The sequence below is a fragment of the Rhincodon typus genome, chromosome 18 (genome assembly GCF_021869965.1).
Source record: "Rhincodon typus isolate 14 chromosome 18, sRhiTyp1.1, whole genome shotgun sequence".
NCBI classification, from domain to species: domain Eukaryota; kingdom Metazoa; phylum Chordata; class Chondrichthyes; order Orectolobiformes; family Rhincodontidae; genus Rhincodon; species Rhincodon typus.
The window spans coordinates 39,429,306-39,454,854 of record NC_063349.1 but is presented as its reverse complement, the minus strand read 5'-3'; the positions used below and the strand labels follow the sequence as shown (position 1 = coordinate 39,454,854).

The 25,549-nt window shown below is 41.0% G+C and overlaps 1 protein-coding gene across 1 annotated transcript in view; it reads right to left on the bottom strand.

Annotated features, from left to right (window-relative positions):
* The window catches only part of lrriq1 (leucine-rich repeats and IQ motif containing 1), a 197,777-nt gene that overhangs the window by 30,187 nt on the left and 142,041 nt on the right, over positions 1 to 25,549 (bottom strand). Inside the window, exon 23 of the mRNA XM_048607661.1 lies at positions 16,802 to 16,900. Coding sequence (XP_048463618.1) covers positions 16,802 to 16,900 — 99 coding nt within the window. The remainder of the gene's footprint in view (positions 1 to 16,801; positions 16,901 to 25,549) is intronic.

Here is a 25,549-nt window from a genome sequence, read left to right as displayed (position 1 = left end):
AATATATTGCTGTTGTCTGATTTGCAATAAGGCTCTCCTCAGCAGTCCACTGGATTAGTAAATTTCAAAACGGGCATAGTAACATATTCCTACATCAAGAAAATTTGTGCATGACGGCTTATCTTGCAGATCTCAGGGATCTTGCACAATCCGAGGTCATTATCTCTGTAGCAGAAACAATGTCATGATATTAAAGAATGAAGTCATTCAGGGCTATGTTAGTGACAGTCATTGAGATCAGGACCATCTGCCATTAATTTTCTCAAAAAAGAGAATAATAGACACTCTATGCATTGCTTAGAAATTCCCTACTGAATAAACAAGACAAGGTCATCTGCAGGTTAAATTTTGTCCAAGGCTTTTTCAAATAGAAGAGCACAATTCTGTATTTTAGTAGGTATGGTTTTTAAATCTAAGCTCATTATGGATCAATAAATGTAAAAAAAAAAGTTTGAATAAACATTACGAAAATGGTGATTCATTGGAAATGGGTTTCAACAAAGCCCTTTAACAGTTGATGATTCAGTCCAAAGAAAATGATACACCAAAAGCATTTTAACAATACTGGGCTATTACCTATGAAATAGAGAGCTTAAAGGTTCATATGGTACACTTTAATATAAGCAATTTTTTAAGAAAAATAATTGGACCTTTGCATTTTTATTGTTCCAAAATGTTATTGCTTATAATCTTGGCAACAGCAGAAATAATAGACTTTATTATTTGAGTAATTAAATCATAATGCATGAGCATCTTGCAGAAACATCGTTGGTTCTAAATTGTTAAAAATACTTTTTTAAGCTTAGTTTGTTAAAAATATCCTACATTGGTTTAATGTAATAAGTTTCATTGTCAAGACAAAAATATCAAATGATTTCTGCCATTTACTGCATAAACTTTAATTAAAAAGTTATGAAAACATTTCATTCCAGTTTTCACAGCGCAACACTTAACAAGAAGACGGACCTGGATTGTTGGTTTGCAGTTAAGACTTTTCTAATTTGTCCAAGAAATAATAGAGGTATTGATTTAAAATAAATTCAATTTATTTACAACAAATTAAAGTCAGTATGCTCATGCTTTGGTAATCTATAGATTTTCCTGTCCTCTTATTTTAGCTATTTTCATCAATTCTGATGTTTCGCATATTTGCGTAACTAAAACAGGAAATCTCACTCTGATCTCAGGCCATCTAAACACCTGCAGGCAGATTTCCATGTTTATTTTTAACAAAGCTTAGAAAAGAGTCTAAACATTCTGGCACCTCACTGGCAAGTGCAACAGAAAGCGTGCTAAAATTAACAGCCTTCAGAGGCGACCAAAACGTCAACATGCAACAAGAAAAAGCTGTAGGGAAAAGGTGGACACTGGCAGGTATTTGTGTTTTGAATTCTAAAGTAATACTAACTGTTTCTCATTCCAGATAAAGACATGAACAAAATTCCTTTTGGTAGTATTTGATTTTGCTTTGAGTTTTCCGGTGTGACACTTACTTCTTTTCAGAATTTCAACAATTTATAAATAACAAATCTGCCCAATAAATGTAATTAAGATGGTTTTTACCTGAGGTACTTAATTAAAGTGGAAAACTTTTTACAATGTGAAACTGATCTGAAAGATACCGCCATTACCAAAACTCTTCAATCAGCATGTTACTTTTACATTCCCTAAAAAAAAAAGCCAATAATAGCTTCTGTTGCTGTTTCAATTCTACTTTAGTGTTTACGGCTTACACAAGTATATGTTCAGGTTTATATAGTGACAGTGAACTTGACAAGTTGAATAAAATTACTTATTTGCACGTCACACTTTATTGGCTGATGTCCGTACACCAGATTACCCCTACCAGGACCTGGACCTCCAAGATCACTCTCAAAATCAGAATGCCAGTGAGTTCCTAGCATGAAATATGCCTGAGATAGGGAATTCCTTATTCAGGGGTGGGCATTCTGGTATTGTTGGAGGTTTCTCAAATGGCAGTGCAGCAGAGTTAAGGAGACAAGGTATATGATGGTTTTGGGGTGGTGGGGGGAGCTGGGGATATATTTTAAATATTAATTGATGCTATTAAAGATACCAAATTGTTTGCTCCAAAATCTATCAAAATAAAGTGGGGTCAACATTAAATACCCCAAAATAACTTAACCTGAAATGCGATCTTAAACAGTCTGCTTGAATATCGTAGTTAAAATGTCTCGAGACTCCCATCAAATTTTCTGACCCAAACGCATTTTATCAAACTATCAAAATTCTGCATGCATTTTGGTGAACAGTGAAATTCTCCTCTTTACAGGGAGAGGTTTTTTGTCCTGGAGTCCAATTTGATTGAAAGCTGTAGCCTAAAAGCCTCAAGTTAATCCTTTGCACCCATCGAGAACAGAATGTGTGGGAAGTTAAAATAAGTAATTTTGGTTCATTCACACTACACTTTACCTGCCATTAAGTTATATCCTGCACTTTGGGATGTACTGGTGCTGTTTGCTGTCTCATAAATATGAAGAGGAATCTGGTGGCACAAATGTGATTTTAATTCACAGTCAGATGAGATTCAGCCAATGTCAGTGCCACCAGAGAAAGTCAGCAATAAAAAAGGTCAGCAACAGAGAAGCTCCAGGAAGGAAGATTTTTTTTAACTTTTTCAACAAGTTTCTTTGTAAGCCAAGAGAAGTTAGCGTGGTTTTTTTTGGGCATTTTGAAAAATTCCCCAAACAACTGTTTCCTTGGGCTCTTTACAGTGGCCTCCAACCATCCAAAATCCTGCTCCCACACACCATCCATATAGTGATGCCCATTGGTTTCTGGTGGAATTGCAACTCAAACACAGTAAGGAGTAGCAGGAGTTCAAATGTCTTTGGGTCTCATGGGGTGGCTTGACATGAATGTGCTATTTGTCTGGGTCTCCATATATGTGCCCCAAGTTAAAAGAATCAGGACAGGAATACCTATAGTATTCAACTGGTTCAAATTCTACATTTTCAAATTATGTGATCAAATGTGAAACAATACATCAAAATTAACAGAGAATGAAGCATATTTTACAGATGAATAGGTTAGGCACATTTTTGATTGCAACAATCTTTCATTACCTTTCAGAAAATATTGCATATAAAGTGGACTTCTGTCGCAAGAATTTTTTGGATTATGTTGTTCATCAATGACTGCCATGCTACGTTGTTCCATAAGTATCACATTCTATTTGTTTTGTTACTCTGACAATGTTGCTCCAGGCTGTTACTAAATAGCTCCATGTCTCTCAATTCTGTCACTATCTGATATACAAAAATATTCAATAATATGCAATGGATGACCAAATTAATCTATTAAATATTACAAACTGATAGAATAAAGAAGACATAAGCATGATTTCTTTGAATCATGCACTGCTGTGACAATGAAACATTTGATTGTAAAACCATTTGCTTTTATTATTACATAAAGGAGAAAGAATAGTAGTGCTGACCTTCTTGCAAGCATTTCAGGAAGAATTACAATCATTGTTGTATTATATAGATACTTTTTCAAGCAAAATAATATTGGTAGTACGCAGAAATCAAAATCTTACGAAAAAAGTTAAGCACAAAGTTGGCCACAATTTTATCAGTTTACGCAAACTGCACAGTGGAAGTGTTAATGTAAGATTATAACATGCAATGCTATGAAATAATATTTCTCTACAGCATGAATACACACAGCATGGAACTTATGCTGACACATTTCAATTGTGAGCAAACCTTTAAATATGATTTTTTTTTAGATAAGGTAAAACTCATTTCAAATGCTAGATATGGCTAGCATAATACAGAATTCCAATAAATATATAAACCTACAAGAAATCAGTATCATAATTTTGTAAATGGATGCTCAGAAAATCAGGTACACATTTAATTTCCAATTTCATCCTTTAACAAATAACGAAGCATTTAATCAAAAAGAAAATGAATTAAATACTGCAAGCATACACAGCATAACTCTTGCAGTGTTTTACAGTTCTCTGAGAAGTAATGCTGTGAACTAGGCTTGCACTCTGCCAGAAAAGTGGCTCTGACCCATAGAGAGCTCCTTGAGATCACCAATGCCTCAGGCCTTAGCTGCTTTCTCCAAGAAGTCTTATGTTTCAAGTATCAGTTTAGATTTCTTCTGGAGATGATTAACGCAAACACAACACAGATTTTTTCCAAGTTATCCAACTCCATGTGTTTATGTTATTCTAGTTCTTTTCTAGATTTTGCTGGCTGTATCTACCTGCTTGAAGTCCCTATCATTTTACACTCTGAGAGAGCCATTAAATCCATAGTTTCATAAACTTATATATTTCACTTATTGATTACACACAACTATGTTATAACTGCCTTGCACAGATGTGAAACGAATTGAAAAACAGCTTTCATAAACAAACTTTTTTCCATTTCAACACTTTCAACTCTCTATTGTATATGCTTTAATACTGGTTTGACAGTTGATGGCCTCTAGTCATATTTTTTAGAATTAAGCATGTTGCAAAATCCCAAACTGTCTTTCAAAAAGAAATACTGGCACAGACGTGGTTTCATTTAAACTTGTCTAACAGCTATGACGAATTTAATTGAAAAGTTGGAGTTGAATGCTGCTTACATGGTATTGTCTTCCCTCTCCACCCCACAACACCTCCAGCTGCAAACTCACCCCCTACCAGTTTCTGCGCCCCCATCTTTTTCCCTTTATCTGGCCTCACCACTGAATGCCACCAAGCTTCCTGCTGCAGTCTTTACAGTGGAATGACTTAGACCATGGGCTTTGATACCATTACATCCAATAGAGCAATCTGACCAGCTGATAATTTTGGGATACAATGCTGGAAGAGGTGACTCTGACAGCTTTTAGATCATAATGTGAAGTGTAATAATGCTTTTATAAATTAAAGGTGAGGAATTTGAATAAGGAAAACAAAACAAAGATCTTCATCCTTTCTTAAAAGACATATTTAGTTATAACTCACTCAGAGATAGTAAGAACTGCTGATGCTAGAGTCTGAAGTTGTGGCCATCCAAAAATCATTTAACAGTCAAAAATACAATGAAATGTACAGGCAATAATTCATCATCAAAAAAGGGGATTATTTTAATAAAGTATAAGCATTGAATGATTAGAAAAAAACCCACGAGGTTGACATCTGGGACAAGAAAGTAACTCAATTTGAATACGGCTTATGCAATATTTTGAGTAGATATCTGTTCTCTTTGGTTGTAAACACAGGAGGCATATGTTGCTTTTGGGAGGTAGGGGTGTGAAGAAAGCTGTATTCCCTCTTCATAGAATCCCTAGAGTGTGGAAACAGGCCTTTCGGCCCAACAAGTACACACCGACCCTTGGAGCATCCCATCCAGAACCATCCCCCTATAACCCACACACCCCTGAACACTACAGGCAATTTAGCATGGTCAATCCACCTAGCCTGCACATCTTTGGACTGTGGGAGGAAACCAGAGCACCCGGAGGAAACCCACAAAGACACGGGGAGAATGTGCAAACTCCGCACAGACAGTCGCCCAAGGCTGGAATCAAACCCGGGCCCCTAGTGCTGTGAGGCTGCAGTGCTAACCACTGAGCCACCGTGCCGCCCCTTCATAAAGTGGGGAGACAGACTTTGAAAGAAACCTTCCTGATTTTTCAAGGGTCCAAGACTGAGCCAGTAGGTTATAAGCCCACGTTGGTTCCGGATGCATTAGTCAGTGGGCTGATATCAGTCTGATATACTGTCACTCTGTGAACTCTAGTTCTGGGAGACCCCAACCCTACCAATGTTACCTTATACTTCATAGTCGTAGTTAGAATCTGTACAAACCCTGATCATTGAAAGGCTTCAAGGGAAATTCAAGGAAAGTTGAGGATCTAGAATAACTTAATTAGAACCAACTCTAAAGGACAAGGAATGAGCCTTATGCAAGCCCGAACTAATATTTAAGAAAGATTTGAAAACTGTCGTTGTTGATGTCACAGTTTGATTTGAAAAAGCCTAGGCTGAAAAAATACAGGAATCTAAACATTGAAAGTGTTCAGAAAAGATTTATAAGGATGTTGTTTGGGTTGGAGGGTTTAAGCTATAGGAATAGGCTGAATAGACTGGGGCTATTTCCCCTGGAATAATGGAGGCTGGGGGTGACCTTAGAGGTTTATAAAATCATGAGGGACATGGAGACGGTGAATAGCCAGGGTCTTTTTCTGAAGGTGGGGGTGTCAAAAACTAGAGGGCCTAGTTTTAAGGTGAGAGGGGAAAGATTTATAAAGGACCTGAGGGGTAACATTTTCATGCAGAAGGTGGTATGTATACGGAAGGGGCTGCCACAGGAAGTAGTGGAAGCGGCTACAATCACAACATTTAAAAGGCATCTGGATGGGTAAATGAATAGGAAGGGTTTAGAGGGGAATGAGCTAAATGCCGACAAATGGGACTAGATCAGATTGGGATGTCTGGTTGGCGGCGACGAGTTGGACTTAAAGGTCTGTTTCCATGCTGTATGATTTTATGACTCTATAACTGATGGGACCTCATTTCATGCTTGCTCTTCCACACTCCTTCTGGAGCTGAGCTCTTGGATACATTGAGAGTGCCATTAATCTTAGATACCATATGAACATATGACACGTATTCAATTGTGAACTACATATTCAATACATTTGTGCCACACAAATGACAGGTAATGACCATGTCCAATAGGAGATAATTCAACCATTGCCCCTCGACATTCAACGGCATTACCATCACTGAATTCCACACCCCATCGACATCCTGAGGTTTCCCATTGACTAGAAACTGAAGTGGAAAAACAAATAAATACTGTGGACATGTAAAAGCTGGTGTGAGGCTGGGATTCTGTGGGATGTAACTCAACGGCCGCCTCTCAAAAGCCATTCCGCCATCTATAAGGCACAATACAAGAATGTGATGGAACACTATCCACTTGCCTGGATGAGGGCAGCTCTGACAACACTCAAGAAACTTGGCATTATCCAGGTCAAAGCAGACTGCTTGATTAGCATCTCATCATCCACTTTCTACAATCACACTCTTGAGTAGCGGTGTATACCATCAACAAGATGCACTGCATATACTCTCCAAGATTCCTTCATCAGCATCTCCCAAACCACTGACTACTCAGGAAAAGAGCAGCAGATGACTGGGAACACGACCAGCTGCAAGTTCCCCTCCAAGCCACTCTCAATCCTGACTTGGAAATATATCGCTGTTCCTTCACTTCACTGGGTGAAAATCCTGGAATCCCCTACCTAAGGGCATTGTGAGTCAACCTATGGCACATGGACTGGTGCGGTTCAAACAGGTAGCTCACTACCATCTTCTCAAGGGCAACTAGGTATAGGCAATAAAGGTTTGCTAGCCAGCAAGGCCCACTTTCCACAAGTGAATAAAAGAGGATAGATAAGCATCCAGATACACAAGGCGGTTTTTTTGTATTATTAAGACAGTGGTTGAAGGAGTACACTGTTCCTGTCTAGTCCCATTAAATGTTATGCCCAGTTACTTATCTGGCTAATTAAGTGTGTCATCTGTATTAGGTTCAGAATGAAGAAATCCATCGTCAGGTTCCTTTAATAAAAAAACAAAATTATTGATTAACTAAAAAAACGAGGGATTGAATTTTCCAATTTCTAGGCTAACTGTTATATATGGTGTTTCATGGAGAGTTTCCTTTCATGACTCATATTACCATTTCTTAAGTAATCTTCCATTGCTCTTCTCATTAATGCACATCTGGGATCTATGGCACCCTGTTTGTGCAATCAGGTGGCAGTAGAGACAGAAGTGCCCACCACTGCCAGGAATCTGGGCTGTTTACACCACTAGCATAGTATTTAAAGCCCACTTCAAACACTATGAGCCAAGAACTGGCCTTCATTGTGTGCCTAGATATGATCACTTGGTTGTTGAATCACAAAGCTCAGTCACTTGCTGTTTACACTGTTTGCTTTATTAAGTTGACACCTCATTATTAGGTATGCTTGGTGCTCCTCTTGGCATGCCCTCCTATACTCTCCATTTAGAAGGGTTGAAGCCCCGGACTTGATGTTAATAGTAGATTGGGGGATATGCTGGGCCAGTTTGTCCGCTGATGGCCCACGGCATCTCATGGATACACAGTCTTGAACTTCAAATTTGTTTGAAGTCTATCCCACTTAGCATGGTGATAGTGCTACACAACATGATGTAGTGTGTCCAATGGTCACTCTTGCCAATACTGTCATGCCGCAGTCAGATTGGTGAGGATGCCATCAAGTATATTTTTCCCTCTTGTTGGTTCCCTCGCCAACTGCTAGAGATCAAGCCTAGCAGTTGTGTCATTTAGGACTTGAATAGCACGGTAAGGAGTGAGGCTGTCAAGCCAGTTTTGGTGAACAGACATTGAAGCCTCCTGCCCAAAGTATATTCTGTGCCCCTTATAACTTCAGTGCTTCCTCCCAAGTGGTGTTCAACAGGGAGGAGTATTGATTCATCAGCCAAGGAAAGGGGCGGTATGTCGTAATCAGGAGGAGGTTTTCTTGTCCATGTTTGACCTGATGCCATGTAATTTCACATGGTCTGGAATTAATATTAAAGACTCCCAGGGCAACTCTTACCTGACAGCATACCTCTGTTCAGTCACCTGTAGTGGGTGTGCCCTGCTGGCAGGGCAGGATAGTGATTGCATTGTCTGGGACATCTTTTGTAAAGTATAATTCCATGAGTGTCACTTTGTTGCTTGATTAGCTTGTGGCGCAGCTCTCCCAATTTTGGCACTGATCTCCAGATCTTAGTAAGGAGGACTTTGCAGACTCCACAGGGCTGAGTTTTCAGTTTTCATTTCCAGTGGCATATTCAATGCCAAATGGTCTGACTGGTTCCATTCCCTTTTTGAGACTTTCTAAGCAATTGATATGACTGAGTGGCTTGCTGGGCCATTTGCCCCCTTCATTGTTATTATCCATTTGGCATCACTGATAGTACAGCCCATTCCGAGACCTGAGGTCCCCACTTTCTGCTACACTGCATGGACTACCCCCGGTAAGTCTCCATGACACTTCCTGTCGAATCCCCAGGACTGATTGTGGTCCACCACCCACACTGACTGATGACAAAAGCCCTGGCTGAGCAGACACCTAACAGACAATGTCCCAGCTCAGCCTTTGCAAATCATGGAGTGATTGGAGCCGACCTACAGGATTGATTATGGACATAGACCCCTGAACTCAGGTCGGACGAAGCATGTAAGTGACTGTGGCCAGCCTCCTGGACTGAGATTGGGTGATGCCCTTGACTGAGTGTTGCTGAAGTCCCTGAGAGATCCTAGTCCTCCTTCATTCTATGAAGGACTGTTCCCCTTTGACTTTCAGATGCAACTATTTTGGTTGAAGCACATGCAGCCTGCTTGCTGTGTAAGCAGTGCTGCAGAGTTTGAGTGTATTAAGGTGAAGTATTTTAGTCCCAGAGGGCCATAGGGATTGTTTCTTATTAGGGAGAGAGATGACTGATGGTGGTTTAAACTGAGAGTCACCGAGCCTCAGGTGATTGGTGAATTTGAGGTAACAGATCTTCATGATAACCTTAGCTGGTGTAGGAATTGAACCCATGCAGTTGGAGTGACTTTCCATCGCAAACCAGATGCCAGCCAACTGAGCTGATAAACTGAGACAACAACGTGCAGAGCTGGATGAACACAGCAGGCCAAGCAGCATCATTGGAGCAGAAAGGCTGACGTTTCGGGCCTAGACCCTTCATCAGAAAATTTTGGATTCTCCAGCATCTGCAGATCCTACTATCTCTGATTCAATTTTAACCCCACTGCGAAGCCTCTTCTAAGGATGCCTAGCCTGAAGAAGTTACCCTCCTCCCTCTGGACCATTTTCTGATGAAGGGTCTAGGCCCGAAACGTCAGCCTTTCTGCTCCAATGATGCTGCTTGGACTGCTGTGTTCATCCAGCTCTGCACCTTGTTGTCTCGGATTCTCCAGCATCTGCAGTTCCTACTATCTCTGAGCTGATAAACTTCCAGGTTGTCTAAAGTCATGTCTTCAAAAGTTTTGTATATCCTTCTGGAGCTAACTTCTCACAGACTTCTAAGTAATTCAGAATTTATTCCTGGCCCTGGCTGCTTGGAAGTTACTAGTAACAGCACTTTGGCTGTTTTGAATCTTTTCTCTCCGCAGGAGCCCGTTTCTGGTATCCTCTCCCTCTAGTAGTTGTAAAATACAAGTCAGTAAACACCTTAGCAATTACCTCCCCAGGTGGCTCGCTTGCCATTTAGCTAAAATCACATGACTTATAAACACTGTTTTGAAACCATTATTCAAAATGATTTTCTGGCCTTTAGAGCTTCACCAAACTGAAAACTAACATCCACTCTTCTTCTGCTTTGCAAGTAACAACAATATATTATGAACTTTCATCATCACCTCCTGCCAATAAAAAAATGAAAAGGAATCTTCAAGAGGCATTTTCCTTTTTATCATAATTTCCTCACCACTATTTCTATTTTCTTAATTCTGATTTTATTTTGACAGCAACAATGAATTTACATTAAATATAAAAAGGACTTTCCATAACAATTATATTCTACACAACATAATTTTGAACAAGACATTCATTTTTCTTCATGTTTGCATTCACAATGATAATGTCTCTTTTTACTATGTGAATAAATTTTAAAAAAAGCATGGCTGCAGCTTTAAAGGCTAACAAAATTGAAACCTTGCTAAGAAAGTTAATCAATTTTGGTCGTCAGTCTCTGCAGAGTTATTTGACGTGTAAACCTCAAAATGTTGTACAGCCAATTCCGAACATAAAAGGCAGATTTTCTGTTCCTTCAAGCAGTGTGGGCAATGCTAAAAAAATTGGGAAATTGAGTCAAAAATCTAAAAACCAGATTTTTATTGTTGATAGATTTGTTTTTGCTTTTCCCTGATTGTCGTGTGCTGCAGTTGATCATAATAGGTAGCAGCTTGAGAGCAACCCTGAGGCACCTCCTTTGCACCTTTGCATGATTGATTAGCCTTCAACTGCCTTCGGAGTGTGCATTAGCTTCTACACTGCCCTGAAATGCAGGGCGTAAAATACAAGTCCGTAAATACCTTAGCAATTACCTCCCCAGGTGGCTAGCTTGGCATGTAGCATCCTGTAGAATAGTGTTTAACCGGACAGGGGCAGCACTTTGTGCAGCTTCAGTCAGCAGGCCAATGCAGTATGAGGGAGCGTGGAGATGTGAACTTCCCAATGTATACCTCCCAGCCTTGAATGGCAGTGTGGTCCCTTGAAAAGCTGACAGATGGAACTTTGCTGCAGATCATCAGTGATGATTCTGTACTCTTACATTCAAGGTGGATGCAAGTGTAGTTAATTTAAGAGGACAGGTCTTACCACACTCACTGCATAATACCTGTAGCCTCAATCTTCTCCACATTAAACTGCAACAGCTTGGCTCCAGTCAACAATGTCACAGATCAAAGATATGCACAGTCAAGGACACTTATTGCTTGAGCATTGTTTTGAGCTGCAGTTAATTTAAAAGATCCCGTCATTTCACAACTGTATATCAATTTAAAGGACTGAATTCTGAGGACTCACTAGTGACACCCTTAATGGTAAACTGTAACAAGGGAATTCCTTTATTCTATTTATTAGGACATTCCTGACAATAAGATTTAACCATGACCTTTTAAGTTTGATGTCATCTTTCTAATGCATTTTGAAATTGTGAATGATAAGCAAAGGGTGTAATATGTTTTATGCCCAAGCTATTTACTGTTTCTTTGAATAAGCTGAAGATTGATTTGATTGTATTTTCCAAAGTAAGGTACATCTTAGAAAAAAAATTGAACGAACTCTACAACTTTCCCACCACCATTTGTCATAATTTTGTGCAAAGTTACTACCTCAGAAAACTGATTTTCATTTCTGGTTTTAGGTAGGGGATCGTACACAATCTACTAAGACCCTGCTAACTGCTTCTTCGGAAGCTGGTACTAGAACTAAAAGGGTACCATTAATTCATGGTTGGAATTTCTCCACTACCTGACATGTTTAGTATTTTAATCTGTGTTTTCCTAATACCCAAGAGACCCACCATGGAATTTCATAAGACACTTGTAAAATCTTGTTATGATACTCAGACAGAGTAAGGGATAAACCAGGAAACTACAGAGCAGTCAGTCTAATCGCAGTTTAGGGAAACTACTGGAAACAATTCTGAGGTTCACAATTTGCACTTGAAAAGGCAGGGCTTAAACAAGAATAGTTAACAACTTAACTTTGTTAAAGGGACGTTGTGTCTGGCCAATTGAATTTTTCAAAGAGGTAATCAGGTGCATGGGTGAGGGCAATCTATTTGACATAGTCCACTTTGACTTCAGCAAGGCTTTGGATAAGGTCCTGCCTTGGAGACTGATAAAAATGGTAAGTATCTGTGGGATCAAAGGAAATTTGGCTAATTGGATCTAGAATTGACTGAGTAGCAGGAAGCAGAGGGTGATGGTTGAGGGGTGTTTTTTGTGACTGGAAGTCCATGTCCAATGGAGTTCCACAGGGATCAGTGTTGAAGTCCTTGCTGTTTCTGGTATATGTAAACAATTTAGACTTGAATGTCGGAATATTGACCTGTAAGTTCACCACTGATATGAAAATTGGTGGGATGGTAAATGGTACAGAATATAGCCTTGGACTACAGAAGGATACAAGCAGGTTAGTCAGATAGGCTGACCAGTGGCAAGTGGAATTCAGTATGGATAAGTGTGAGGTGCTGCACTTGGGTGGGACAAACAAGGCAAGGGAACAAATCAAGAAAAGGATGACCCTGGGAAGCATTGAGGATCAGAGTGACCTTGGTGTACATATGCACCCATCCCTGATGGTAACAGGGCAAATAGATAAAGTGGTTAAGAAGGCATATGGGCATTTGAGTGCAAGTAAGTTTTGCTGGAACTACATAAAAAGTTGGTTTCAGGCGACATACAGAATATTGTTTACAGTTCTGGAATCCACATTATAGGAGGGATGTGATTGCATTGTTGAAGATACAGAGGAAATTTACCAGAATGTTGCCTGGGCTGGAAAGTTTTAGTTATGAAGAGAGATTGGATAGACTGGGGTGCTGCTTTTCCTTGGAGCAGAGGAGACCGAGGAGGAGACATAATTAAGACATATAAAATTATGAGAGGCGTAGGCAGGATAAACAGGAAGAAAGCTTTCCCCTTGCTGGAGAAATCAATGACCATGGCTATAGATTTAAGGAAAAGGGGCAGGAGGTTTAGAGGAGATGTAAGGAAAAAAATATTTCACCTAGAGGATGGTAGGAATCTGAAACTCACTGTCTGCAAGGGTGGTAAAAGGCAAAAATCCTCATAACATTGAAGAAGGATTTAGTTGTGCCTTTGCACATCAAGGTTATGGGCCAAGTGCTGGAGAATGGGATTAGAATGGTTAAGTGGTTGTTTCGGACCAGCGTAGACAGGATGCGTTGAAAGACCTTTTTCTGTGCTGTGGACCTCTATGACTGTATGACTACGATTACCACCTAATGGGCAACTTCCTATTCCTCGCTGGCCGGTATTTGTGGTGGTCTCAAGTTACTCATTAACATTCAAGTATTGATTCTGATTTAATTTCTGAATAGGCTGCTTGGAATGACTTTCTCAATTCAGGATCCTTTTGTTGAATTTCTATCAAAGAAGGTGGGCTAAACATGTCAGCGTCATTCTCTTTGCCTTCCTCCTTTTTAGTTACAGTTTCGAGAAAAGTCTGATAATTGAATTACCACATCAACTTTCTTTAGCATAGACTCTTCCCTTTCCTGTCTAATATTATGAGCCTGAGATTTACTCACAATACAGTCATGAAATAATCCATGATGTTCCTCCTATTATCTCTAACTGGATATTTTGGAGCTGGTTTGAAACCTCCATAAGTATCTCTGAACAATAATTGTTCCGTCATCTGTTCCTGTGGAGGGTAAGTTGTCTCATCAGCAAACACCAGTGACTAACCTGCTCCTATGTCTCAATATCTTTATTGGTTGCCTCCTTGGTTAGAAGAACAACAAAATAACTCACCTCCCCCTTTGAAAGAAAACATTCAGAACCTTCAGTAGTTCAATTCTCTTTTGTAAGAATTGAGGAAGAATTTACTTAAATGTCCTGACCAATCCTTCATAAAGGTTTAAAAGGGATCATGCTCCACCTTTACCACTGCTATGGTTTTAATATCCAGTTCTGACTTCCTTTCCTGACACACTCTTAAGTGATCTACTACCGCAATAAGTCTCCCATTTAATTTCCAACAATTGCCTTTAATATGGCTAGTTTTATCACAATTAAATATATTTTATATCACTTTTAGGTTCTACTCTTTCATCTTCCTTATTTTAACAGCACCTTGGCGCTATGGATAATTTCTTTCTGCATCAACCTGCTTCTAATGGCCCCCTGCCCTTTCTCTTTGGAGGTCATGAAAGTCAAGTCAGCCATGACCTTAGCAATTAACTCCCTGTGTGGCTTACTAAACTCATGTGACTTGTAAACGCTGGTTTGAACTGACTGTTTAAAATGACTCTCTGAACTTTAAATTAAAGTCAGACCTTCACAGAACTGAAAACTGAAATCTACCTTTTATCAACTTTAGAACACGAATTCTCAAACAACAACAACAGTGTACTATGGACATCCATCACACTATGTAGAAAGAGAACAAATCATTTTTAAGTATAGAGAATTTCCAGTTGCATACTACCAGTTTTTTTTTTAAAGAAATCTTGGTTTTTACTCCATTTATTCTTGGGATATGGGCTTCACAGATTAGCCAGCATTTGTTGTCCATCCTTGTTTGCCCTGAGAAGGTGGCAGTGAGCTGCAGTACATTATTGTAGTTAGACCCACAAAGCCATTAAGGAAGGAGTTCCTGGATTTTGACCCAGTGACAGTGAAGGAATGGTAATGTATTTTCAAGTCAGGATAGGTTATTGGCTTGGAGGAGAGTTGCAGGTGGTGGTGATCCCATGTATTTGTTAACCTTATCCTTCTAGTTGTTAGCTGTTGTGGGTATGGAAGGTGCTGTTTAAGGAGCCCTGGCGAGTTTCTACAGTGCATCTTGGAAATGATACGCAGTGCTGCCATTGGGCGTTGGTGGTGGAGGGAGTGAATGCAGTGCCAGTCAAGCTGGCTGCGTTTTTCTGGATGGTGTCAACTCTTCTTGTTCATTGTCAGGGCTGCACTCATCCTGGCAATTGGAGAATATCAAATTGGAGAGTATCAGACTCCTGACATATGTCTGTAGATAGTGGAAACACTTTAAGGAATCAGGAGATGAGCTACTGGCTGCAGGTTCCTAGTCCCTGTACTCTTACAGTCACTGCATTTTTTTTGGCCAATTCAGTTCCAGTCAGTGGTAACTCCTAGAATGTTGATCGTGGGAGTTTCAGTGTCGGTTGTGCCATTGAATGTCAGATTGTTGGTAGCCAAGAGAATGAGGAGACAAATGGTTTAATTTTGGTGAAAGTCAGAGAATATAGTGAGCAATTACTTATTAAAAACATGTGTTCTTGAATGAATGGTTCAGCTTTCCACTTGAACAATTTAAAGGCAAGCGAAAAAAGTTCTTGTCCAGCTCTGCGGCTGACCAGTCATTCACAACTCAATGCCAAAATACCTTGGAATTATTCCTGATTGCAAATTGAGCTACCAGCAGCACCTCCAGAATAATGTAGCTAAAGTTAACATGAAAGTTGCCTCATCTAAGAAAACTGAAGGGTACCACCTCTGAAAGCAGAGTCAATATGCTATGCACTGCTTCAATAACTCTGGTCCATACAAAAACAGTAGTCACCCCATAAACATGGTAGCTATTCATCCCCAGAATGTCATGAGGGTTACTTCTGGAGTGTTAAGACCAAACCAGTCACATGACATCCTGTGCTAGCACACACCAAACCCTGGTGTCTGCGAATGAAACATTGCAAAAATGCTATTAGCTGATTGTTAACAAAGCACTTCCACTGATCCATACACTGGTCTGAAATTCCATAGTCCAACTAGAATACACTCCATACCCTACAAACTGATGACAGCTCCACCTCTTGATGTCACACCTTCTGGTTAACTGAAAACATGGCCAAACGCAAACTGGCTATTGGTAGTAGTGGTGAAGTCCCAGGTTTCAGTGTTCCACAGAAAATCTCAGCAATTCTCAACCACTTGAGGATGGGTCAGGGAAAACGAGGCCACTTGCTCCATGAATAGAAGACGCAAAACAGCTAGAATTGCAGCTGGTGCCATGCAAGTCAGACCATGACCCACAACGAATGCCCGGCCGGAGAGATCCCTTCATTGTAGCATCTCAACTATTTACACTGCATCTGCTGAAGCTTGTAACCTTGATATTGAACCATAACTGCTTCCCCAGCCATCCAAAATAAAAAATAACTTATGCATGCATTTCAGATCAATATTGGCATTTTACACAAACGCATAAGTGATGCAAATGTGATATTTACATCATTCACTATGATTAGTGATTTTAATGCACTATTATGCAAAAGCCAATGCCATATAGATGTTTCTTCACTGGTGGCCCCCTCCAAAAAAAATCACTGTTTAGTAAACACTAAGAGGTTTCAACAGAATTGAATATAGGTGGGGAATACAGCAGGTGGTCAATGTGATGAGGTCTATTTTACACACTGCCTAAGGATAATTTATACATTACACACCATCACAGACCAAAGTAAATAAATGCTTGACCTGAAAACTGGCTGTCAAAACGTTGGTATTACACTGGTAGTGTCTTTTACCTCTAAAATATTCCACACGATCACATGCCTTCTTCTTTGGCTTCACAGGGGAATATTTATTTTTCTTGTTCTTGAACAAGGCCAGCCGCACAACTGGATCTGGGACACGAACAGGAGAAAATCATCAGATTCTGAACTTCAACATGACAGTGAATCATATAGCAGGGTATTAAAAAGTTGCTGAAGCTCACAACTGCTTCATGCTTTGCTGAAGATGACAGGCCTGCAAATTAGTTACATGAGCAATTTTAAAAAGGGCCCTGAATTTGAACACAGCTTTCAGCATATAATTTCAACAATTTCTTACTTTAAACTGTTATACTTTTTTTTCTCATCCAGTTTCTTGTAAAGCTGGCAATTATCCCTATCACCTCTTTCCATAATTCACAGGCCCTGTTTTGTTCAATATTCATCTTCACATTTTTGTTTCATTTTCCTTCAAGGAGTTATATTGGCACTTTCAATAGTATAATGAAGCTCAATATTTGAGATTTAATTGTAACAACAGGCATCCTGAACCTGAGTGATTCATGCAGGTAAAGCAAGGCCTGTGGTAATGTCTGGTTAATCACATTGTTAAGCTTGTTAATGTTTTCAATTAAGATTAAGTAGAAACAGATGCCTATCAATTGTCTCAGCACCAAAGAGGGAGTATACAGTTGTAGAGATGCACAGCACGGAAACAGATCCTTTGGTCCACCACGTCCACGCTGACCAGTTATCCCAGAAAAATCATGTCCAATATGCCAGCATTTCACCCATATCCCTCTAAACCTTTCCTATTCATATACCCATTCCGAAACATTTTAAATATTGCATTGTACCAGCTTCCACCACTTCCTTTGGCAGCTCATTCCATACAGGCATCACGTTCTGTGTGAAAAAGTTGCCCTAGATCCCCGTTAAATCTTTCCACTATCACCTTAAGCCTATCCCCTCTAGTTTTTGACTCCCTCACCCTAGGGAAAAGACCTTGTCTATTTACTCTATTCATGCCCCTCATGATTTTATAAACCTCTGTAAAATTACCCCTCAGCCTTCGTCACTCCAGAGAAAATAGCGCCAGCCTATTCAGCCTCTCCCTATTGCTTAAAACCGCCAACACTGGCAACATCCTTGTAAATCTTTTCCGAACTCTTTCAAGTTTCACAACATCTTTCCTATAGCAGGGTGACCAGACTTGCACAGAATAATCCAAAAGTGGCCTAACCAATGTCCTGTACAGCTGCAACATGACCTTCTAACTCCTATACTCAATGCACTGACCAATAAAGGCAAGTATACCAAGAGACTTCTTCACTAACCTAGCTACCTGCGACTCCACTTTCAAGGAACTATGAATATATATAATAGTATCTATAACTCAAGGGAAGAGCTGTAAGACTGAGCAATTATCCATAAAGTAAGGTACCTTATTTTTCTGTCTCACCGACTGGCTTGGATCCATTTTACATTGGTAGCAGAGAACAGTTGCGTACAGGTGAAGATTAGAAACTATGGACTGAATTTATCAAAATTTGGCTAACTATCAGTTTTGAGGAGTTTCTTAGAGGATTTCTTTTCATGAGTTTGAGAGTTTCCCCTCACAATTTTATGCTGCTTACCTTGTTATTTGTTATTTGTATATCATGCCTCTTGTGCTCACCAGAGGCAGAAGTGCTCACTGGTCTTAGGACTTTGCCACTGCTGCTGCCATATTTAAAGCACAACTGTGCACCAGATAGGGGATGCAATGGCCTAGTGGTAAGGAAGCTGCCGTCCTTACCTGGTCTGGCATACGTGTGACTCCGGGCCCACAGCAATGTGGTTGACTCTTAACTGCCCTCTGGGCAATTAGGGATGGACAATAAATGCTGCCTAGCCAGCGATGCCCTCATCCCATGAATGAATAAAGAATAAAGACCAGACAAATGCTGCCAAACGGGAATATCCCTTCACAGCTGCATTTCAATGTAAGTTGTTGGTGAGCTCCAAAGTGCAGTATCAAGGTAATGAACTATATTATAGATGAGTTGGACATGTGCCATGTGTTGAGGTGGGGTTGGCTGATGCCAGCCTTCATGGATGGAGCCTACAGGTAATTGATGCCCATTGAGCATGTCTTGAGATGTTAGGGAATGCTGGCCAGGATGGAGAAAGTATCAGCGAGCTCTGTCTGCCCAGTAATCACTCTGACCTTTGTGTCAGGAATTAGCACCATCTAGTTTCTCCTGCTGTTGGGGAAAATAGCAACATGTATCTAAATGAGGCGAGATGGGTGGAAAAATCAGACTATTTATTTCAACATCAAAAATCTTCTTTTCCATTCTCACCGTATGTTCCCACATGTCTAGCCAATGCTCAGGTTCAGGTCATTCATGGCCTGGGAAAAGTCAGCAGTAGAGTTCCTTTCAGACAGAAGCTGGTAATTTGAGTTAATTTAGAAAACAATAGCTGAAATCCAATGTCAAGTGTCAGGATACAATTTTCCACCAATGTTCTGAACCTTATGCACAATGCAAAAATGAAGTGGATATATGGACACAGGATATGGCCTTGAAACAGTTACTTGCTGATTGAAACAGAATCAGATGTAAAGTATTTTCAGACCCAGAGCCTAAAGACACTGAGGAAATTTGGATAGTCTATTAAAATTTATGAGCAAAACTTATGTTAATAAAATAATCTGTTAAATACATATTAGGCATGGTCAGACTTACATAAATTTAGAAATCAGGATGGGTATTCGATATCAGAATATATAATGGAATTTAGCAGCCTATTTCCAAGAAGCAAAAATGTCTTCCGAGCTAGCCTTTTAATTGCAGGACTGTGCTAAGGTGTCAAGCTTGCATAGACTCCTAGTGTCACAGAGAGGAACTGGCATGCTTCTTTATGATGCATGTTGATAATTTTCTGTGGACAGTTTCTGCAGAATTTGAGTAATGCATGAAAAACTAAAGAAGAGAGGAGTTTAAGATTGGTGGTCAAGCTTCAGGGGCCTTGAAATATATAAGATTAAATTTAAAGCATAACAAGCCCAGGGTTATAGTGATAGGGTAGGCGATGAGTCTGGGTGGGGTGGTCTTTGGAGAGTCGGTGTGGACTTGTTGGGCTGAAAAGCCTGCTTCCACACCATCGGGATTCTATGACATTCTGTGGCATTCTATGACTCTATGATAAGTCAGAAGGACTTTGGATCAACAATCTTACTTGAGCAGGTCAACCACATTCCAATAAATAGGGGCAAGTCCTCTCAATAAGAGGAGCCTGCATACAAGGTAGAAACCGCCCAGTTAAGAAGTTTGATTGCACAACCAATTCAATCGAACAACCAGACTCAATCCTGGTTATCAAATGGAGTATCATGTTCAAATATGCTGTGGTTGAGTAGGTTCGGAGGACAGATGCAACATTAAAGAAATTAAATTCAGATAAATGTGCACTCACGTTTTCAACTGGGAGTAATCCAAAATATTTACAAACACACAAATTAAGAGCAGAATTAGGTCAGTCAGCCCTTCAAATCTGTTCTCCCATTCAATCAAGTCATGGTTGAAGTGTTTGTATTCCAAATTCTGCATTCCCATTTATCCCTGATTACCTTTGATTTCCTAACAAGAATCTATCTACCTCTACCTTAAAAATATTCAAAGGATACCCCTTGTCTGCTGTCTGAGATGGAAGGTTCTAAACTCGCACAGTCCAGAGAGAAAAAGAAAACCTTTCATTGTATCCTAAAAACTTGACCGTTAATTTTAGAACAGTGTCCTTTAATTTTGGACTCATCCACAACAGTAAACATCCATAAGACCACAAGACATCGGAGCAGAAATTAGGCCATTCAGCCCATCGGGTCTGCTTTGCCATTCAAATCCTGGCTGATAAGTTTCTCAATCCCATTCTCCCACTTTCTCCCCATAACGTTTGCTCCCCTTGACAATCAAGAACCTATCTGTCTCTGTCTTAAATATACTTAATGACCTGGCCTCCACAGCCTTCTGTGGCAATGAATTCCATAGATTCACCACACTTTGGCTGAAGAAGTTTCTCCTCAATTCTGCTTCCCTTTACTCCAAAACTGTGCCCTCAGGTCCTGGTCTCTCCTGCTAATGGAAGCAACTTCCCAATGTCCATTCTGTCCGGGCCATTCGGTATTCTGTAAGTTTCAATTACATCCCCCCTCATCCTTCTAAATACCATTGAGCATAGACCCAGAGTCCCCAAATGTTCCTCATATATTATGCCTTCCATTCCTGGGATCATTTTTGTGAACCTCCTTTGGACCCACTCCAGGGCCAATACATCCTTCCTGAGGTATGGGGCCCAAAATTGCTCACAATACTCTAAATGGGGTCTGACAAGAGTCTTATACAGCCTCAGAAGTACATCGCTGCTTTTATATTCTAGTCTACTTGAAATAAGTGCCAACATTGTATTTGCCTTCCTAACTACTGACTCAACCTGCAAGCTTACCTTAAGAGAATCCTGGACTAGGACTCCCAAGACCCTTTGCACTTCAGATTTCTGAATTTTCTCCCCATTTAGAAAATAGTCTATGCCTCTATTCTTCCTTCCAAAATGCATGACCTCACACTTTTCCACGTTTTATTCTACTTACCACATTTTTTGCTCACTCTCCTAACCTGTCTAAATCCTTCTGCAGCCTCCCTGCCTCCTCAATACTACCTGTCCCTCCACCTACCGTTGTAGTATCTGCAAATTTAGCCAGGATGCCCTCAGCTCTTTCATCTAGATCATTAATGTATAAAGTGAAAAGTTGTGGTCCCAGCACTGACTCTTGTGGAACACCACTAGTCACCAACTGCCATCCTGAGGAGGACCTTTTATCCCCACTCTCTGCTTTCTGCCAGACAGCCAATCTTCTGTCCATACTAGCACCTTGCCACTAACACCATGAGCCCTTATTTCTTAATCATCAGCCTCCTGGGTGGCACCTTCTCAAAGGCCTTCGTGAAGTCCAGGTAGATAACATCCATTGGCTCTCCTTGGTCTAACCTGCTTGTTACCTCCTCAAACAATTCTAACAGGTTTGTCAGGCATGACCTCCCCTTGATGAAACCATGCTAACTTTGCCCCATTTTACCATGCACTTCCAAGTATTCAGAAATCTCATCCTTCACAATGAACTCCATAATCTTACCAATGACCGAGGTGAGGCTAAATGGTCTGTAATTTCCCATCTTTTGCCTTACTCCCTTCTTAACAGGGAGATTATATTATGATTTTCCAGTCCTCTGGGACCCTCCCAGACTCGAGCGATTCCTGAAAGATCACCACTAACGCCTCCACTATCTCTTCAGTTATCTCCTTCAGAACTCAGTCTGTCTGCTCTAGGGCATTTATCCTCCTTCAGACCTTTCAGTTTTTCTAGTATTGTCTTCTTGGTGATGGCCACCATGCTCATTCTGTCCCCCAGCTCTCTTGAATTTTTGGGATGTTACTCATGTCTTCCACCATGAAGACTGATGCAAAGTACTTGTTCAGTTCCTCCGCCATTTCTTTGTTCCCCATTACTACTTCTCCAGCATCATTTTCCAGTGGCTCAATGTCCACTTTTGCCTCTCTTTTGCCCTTTATATGTCTAAAGAAACTCTTGCAATCTTCTTTTGTATTACTGGTTAGCTTATCCTCAGATTTAATCTTCTCCATCCTTATTTCTTTTATCATTGTTCTCTGTTGGTCTTTGCAGGCTTCCCTATCCTCTGGCTTCTGACGGCCCTTTGCCGCATTATATGCTTTCTCGTTTGCTTTTATGTTGTCCCTGACTTCCCTTGTCAGCCATGGTTGCCTGATCCTCCCTTTAGTATGCTTCTTTTCCCGAGGGATGAACTTTTGCTATGTCTTCCAAATTACGCTCAGAAACTCCTGCCACTGCTGTTCCACTGTATTTCCTGCTAGGCTCCTCTCCCAGTCAATTCTGGTCACTTTCTTCCTCATGCCTCTGTAGTTACCTTTAATAAACTGTAATACCGTTACATCAGATTCCAGCTTCTCCCTCTCAAATTGCAGAGTAAATTCTACCATGGCACAGGGCAGGCAACATACCATGCAGGACTCACGATCCTGCTTACAAAGGATGCTATCTATACCCCTAATTAGAGAATCCCCTACAATTACCACTTTCAGCGTCCTTTCAGAAATAGCTCCAAAAACACTACAACTACCATTCCCCATCTATTCTTCATCAAAACCATTCAGGATCTCATACACTTCAATCAATATGCCTCTCACCTTTCTAAATTCCAGTAGAAATAAGCACAGCCTATCCAACCTATCTTCAGAAGACAATATGTTCTTTCCAGTTGTCAATCTCATAAATCTCCTCTGACATGCCTCCATAAGTCAGAAAATCAAAACTGTGCATAGTATATAATGTATAATCTGACCAGTACTCTGAATAACTAAAGCATAAGATCCTTATTTTTATGTTAAATTCCTCTCCTAATAAAAGCTAGCATCCTATTTGCCTTCCTGATTATGTGCTGTACCTGCACACTAACAGCTTGTGGCTAATGCACTAGAAAACCTAGATCTCTCTGCACCTCAGAATACAGAAGTCATTCTCCATTTAAGTCATTATTTGTTTTTAATTCATATGTTTTATAGAACATCTGAAGTTATTCGTTATTAGTGAAACTTCACATGACAATCTTCCAAAAGGATATTCAGGAATGACAGGGTTTATCACACTTGGTGAAAGAGTAATAAATGTTTTCCATTGACCAGGGAATCTGAGAAAAATAAGGGTAGTGAAAGCCACCTCAGCTGCTGAAACAATGGCACTACTGAAAGCAACAGATATGGGAGTAGAACAATCCCTCTTCCGTACCTACACTGGCCCTAAACCACACCTCTTCCTCCGTTACCTTGATGACTATCGGCACTGCCTCGTGCACCCGTGAGGAGCTCGAACAGTTCATCCACTTCACCAACACGTTCCACCCTAACCTTAAGTTCACCTGGGCCATCTCTAATATACCTCTCTCTCCTTCCTGGACCTCTCTGTCTCCATCTCCGGCAACCACCAAGAAACCGATATCCATTTCAAGCCCACCGACTCCCACAGCTACCGAGAATACACCTCCTCCCACCCACCTTCCTGCAAAAATGCCATCCCCTATTCCCAATGCCTTCGCCTCCGCCGCATTTGCTCCCAGGATGAGGCATTCCACTCCCGTACATCTCAGATGTCCTCGTTTTTCAAGGACCGCAACTTCCCCCCCTCAGTGGTCGAGAACGCCCTCGACCGTGTCTTCCGCATTTCCCGCAACTCATCCCTCACACCCCCTTCCCACAATAACAACCAAAACAGAATCCCCCTCGTCCTCACGTACCACCCCACCAACTTCCGGATCCAACGCATCATCCTCCGACACTTCCGCCATCTGCAATCCGACCCCACCACCAAAGACATTTTTCCCTCCCCACCCTTATCTGCTTTCCGGAGGGACCACTCTCTCCGTGACTCCCTTGTCCGCTCCACACTCCTCTCCAGCCCCACCTCACCCGGCACTTTTCCCTGCAACCGCAGGAAATGCTACACCTGCCCCTACACCTCCACCCTCACCCCCATCCCAAGCCCCAAGAAGACTTTCCACATCAAGCAGATGTTCACCTGCACATCTGCTAATGTGGTATACTGCATCCGCTGTTCCTGTTGTGGCCTCCTCTACATCGGGGAAACCAAGCGGAGGCTTGGGGACTGCTTTGCAAAACACCTACGCTCGGTTCGCACCAAACAACTGCACCTCCCAGTTGCGAACCATTTCAACTCCCCCTCCCATTCCGCAGACGACATGTCCATCCAGGGCCTCCTGCAGTGCCACAATGATGCTACCCGAAGGTTGCAGGAACAGCAACTCATATTCCGCTTGGGAACCCTGCAGCCCAATGGTATTCACAAGCTTCGAAATCTCCCCTCCCCCACCGCATCCCAAAACCAGCCCAGCTCGTCCCCGCCTCCCTAACCTGTCCTTCCTCCCACCTATCCCCTCATCCCACCTCAAGCCCCACCCCCATCTCCTACCTACTAACCTCATCCCGCCCCCTTGAACTGTCCGTCCTCCCTGGACTGACCTATCTCCTCCCTATCTCCCCACCTACACTCACCTTTACTGGCTCCATCCCCGCCTCTTTGACCGGTCTGTCTCCTCTCCACCTATCTTCTCCTCTATCCATCTTCTATCCGCCTCCCCCTCTCTCCCTTTTTATTTCAGAACCCCCTTCCCCTCCCCCATTTCTGAAGAAGGGTCTAGGCCCGAAACGTCAGCTTTCCTGCTCCTCTGATGCTGCTTGGCCTGCTGTGTTCATCCAGCTCTACACCTTGTTATCTCAGACATGGGAGTGTCCTTGTATAATATCCTAAGGAAATCTAAGAAAAATGCGCTCTTGTAACATTACATGAATAATGGTTCTCTTTGGGACAATGCTAATTCAACGAAGAGTGTTGCAACGAAAAGGGTGAGAATTGACCTCACTCGTGTGGAAGGAAATCTTGGAAAGAAAAGAATTTTCGAAAATAAAATGATTAGATGGCCTTGAAGGAATATATATTGTATTATTCTGAGAATATGGAATATTGTGTAATGAAATATTGAGAACATATTTTTTCTTTAACTGCTTCATAGTTATTTCCTACATGTAGAAAATTTACATACTTTTAAAGAATGAGGGATCTGTTAATGTTAATGACTGATTATATTACAATGTGCAATATAGAAGAAAGACAGCTATAATTAGCTTTGG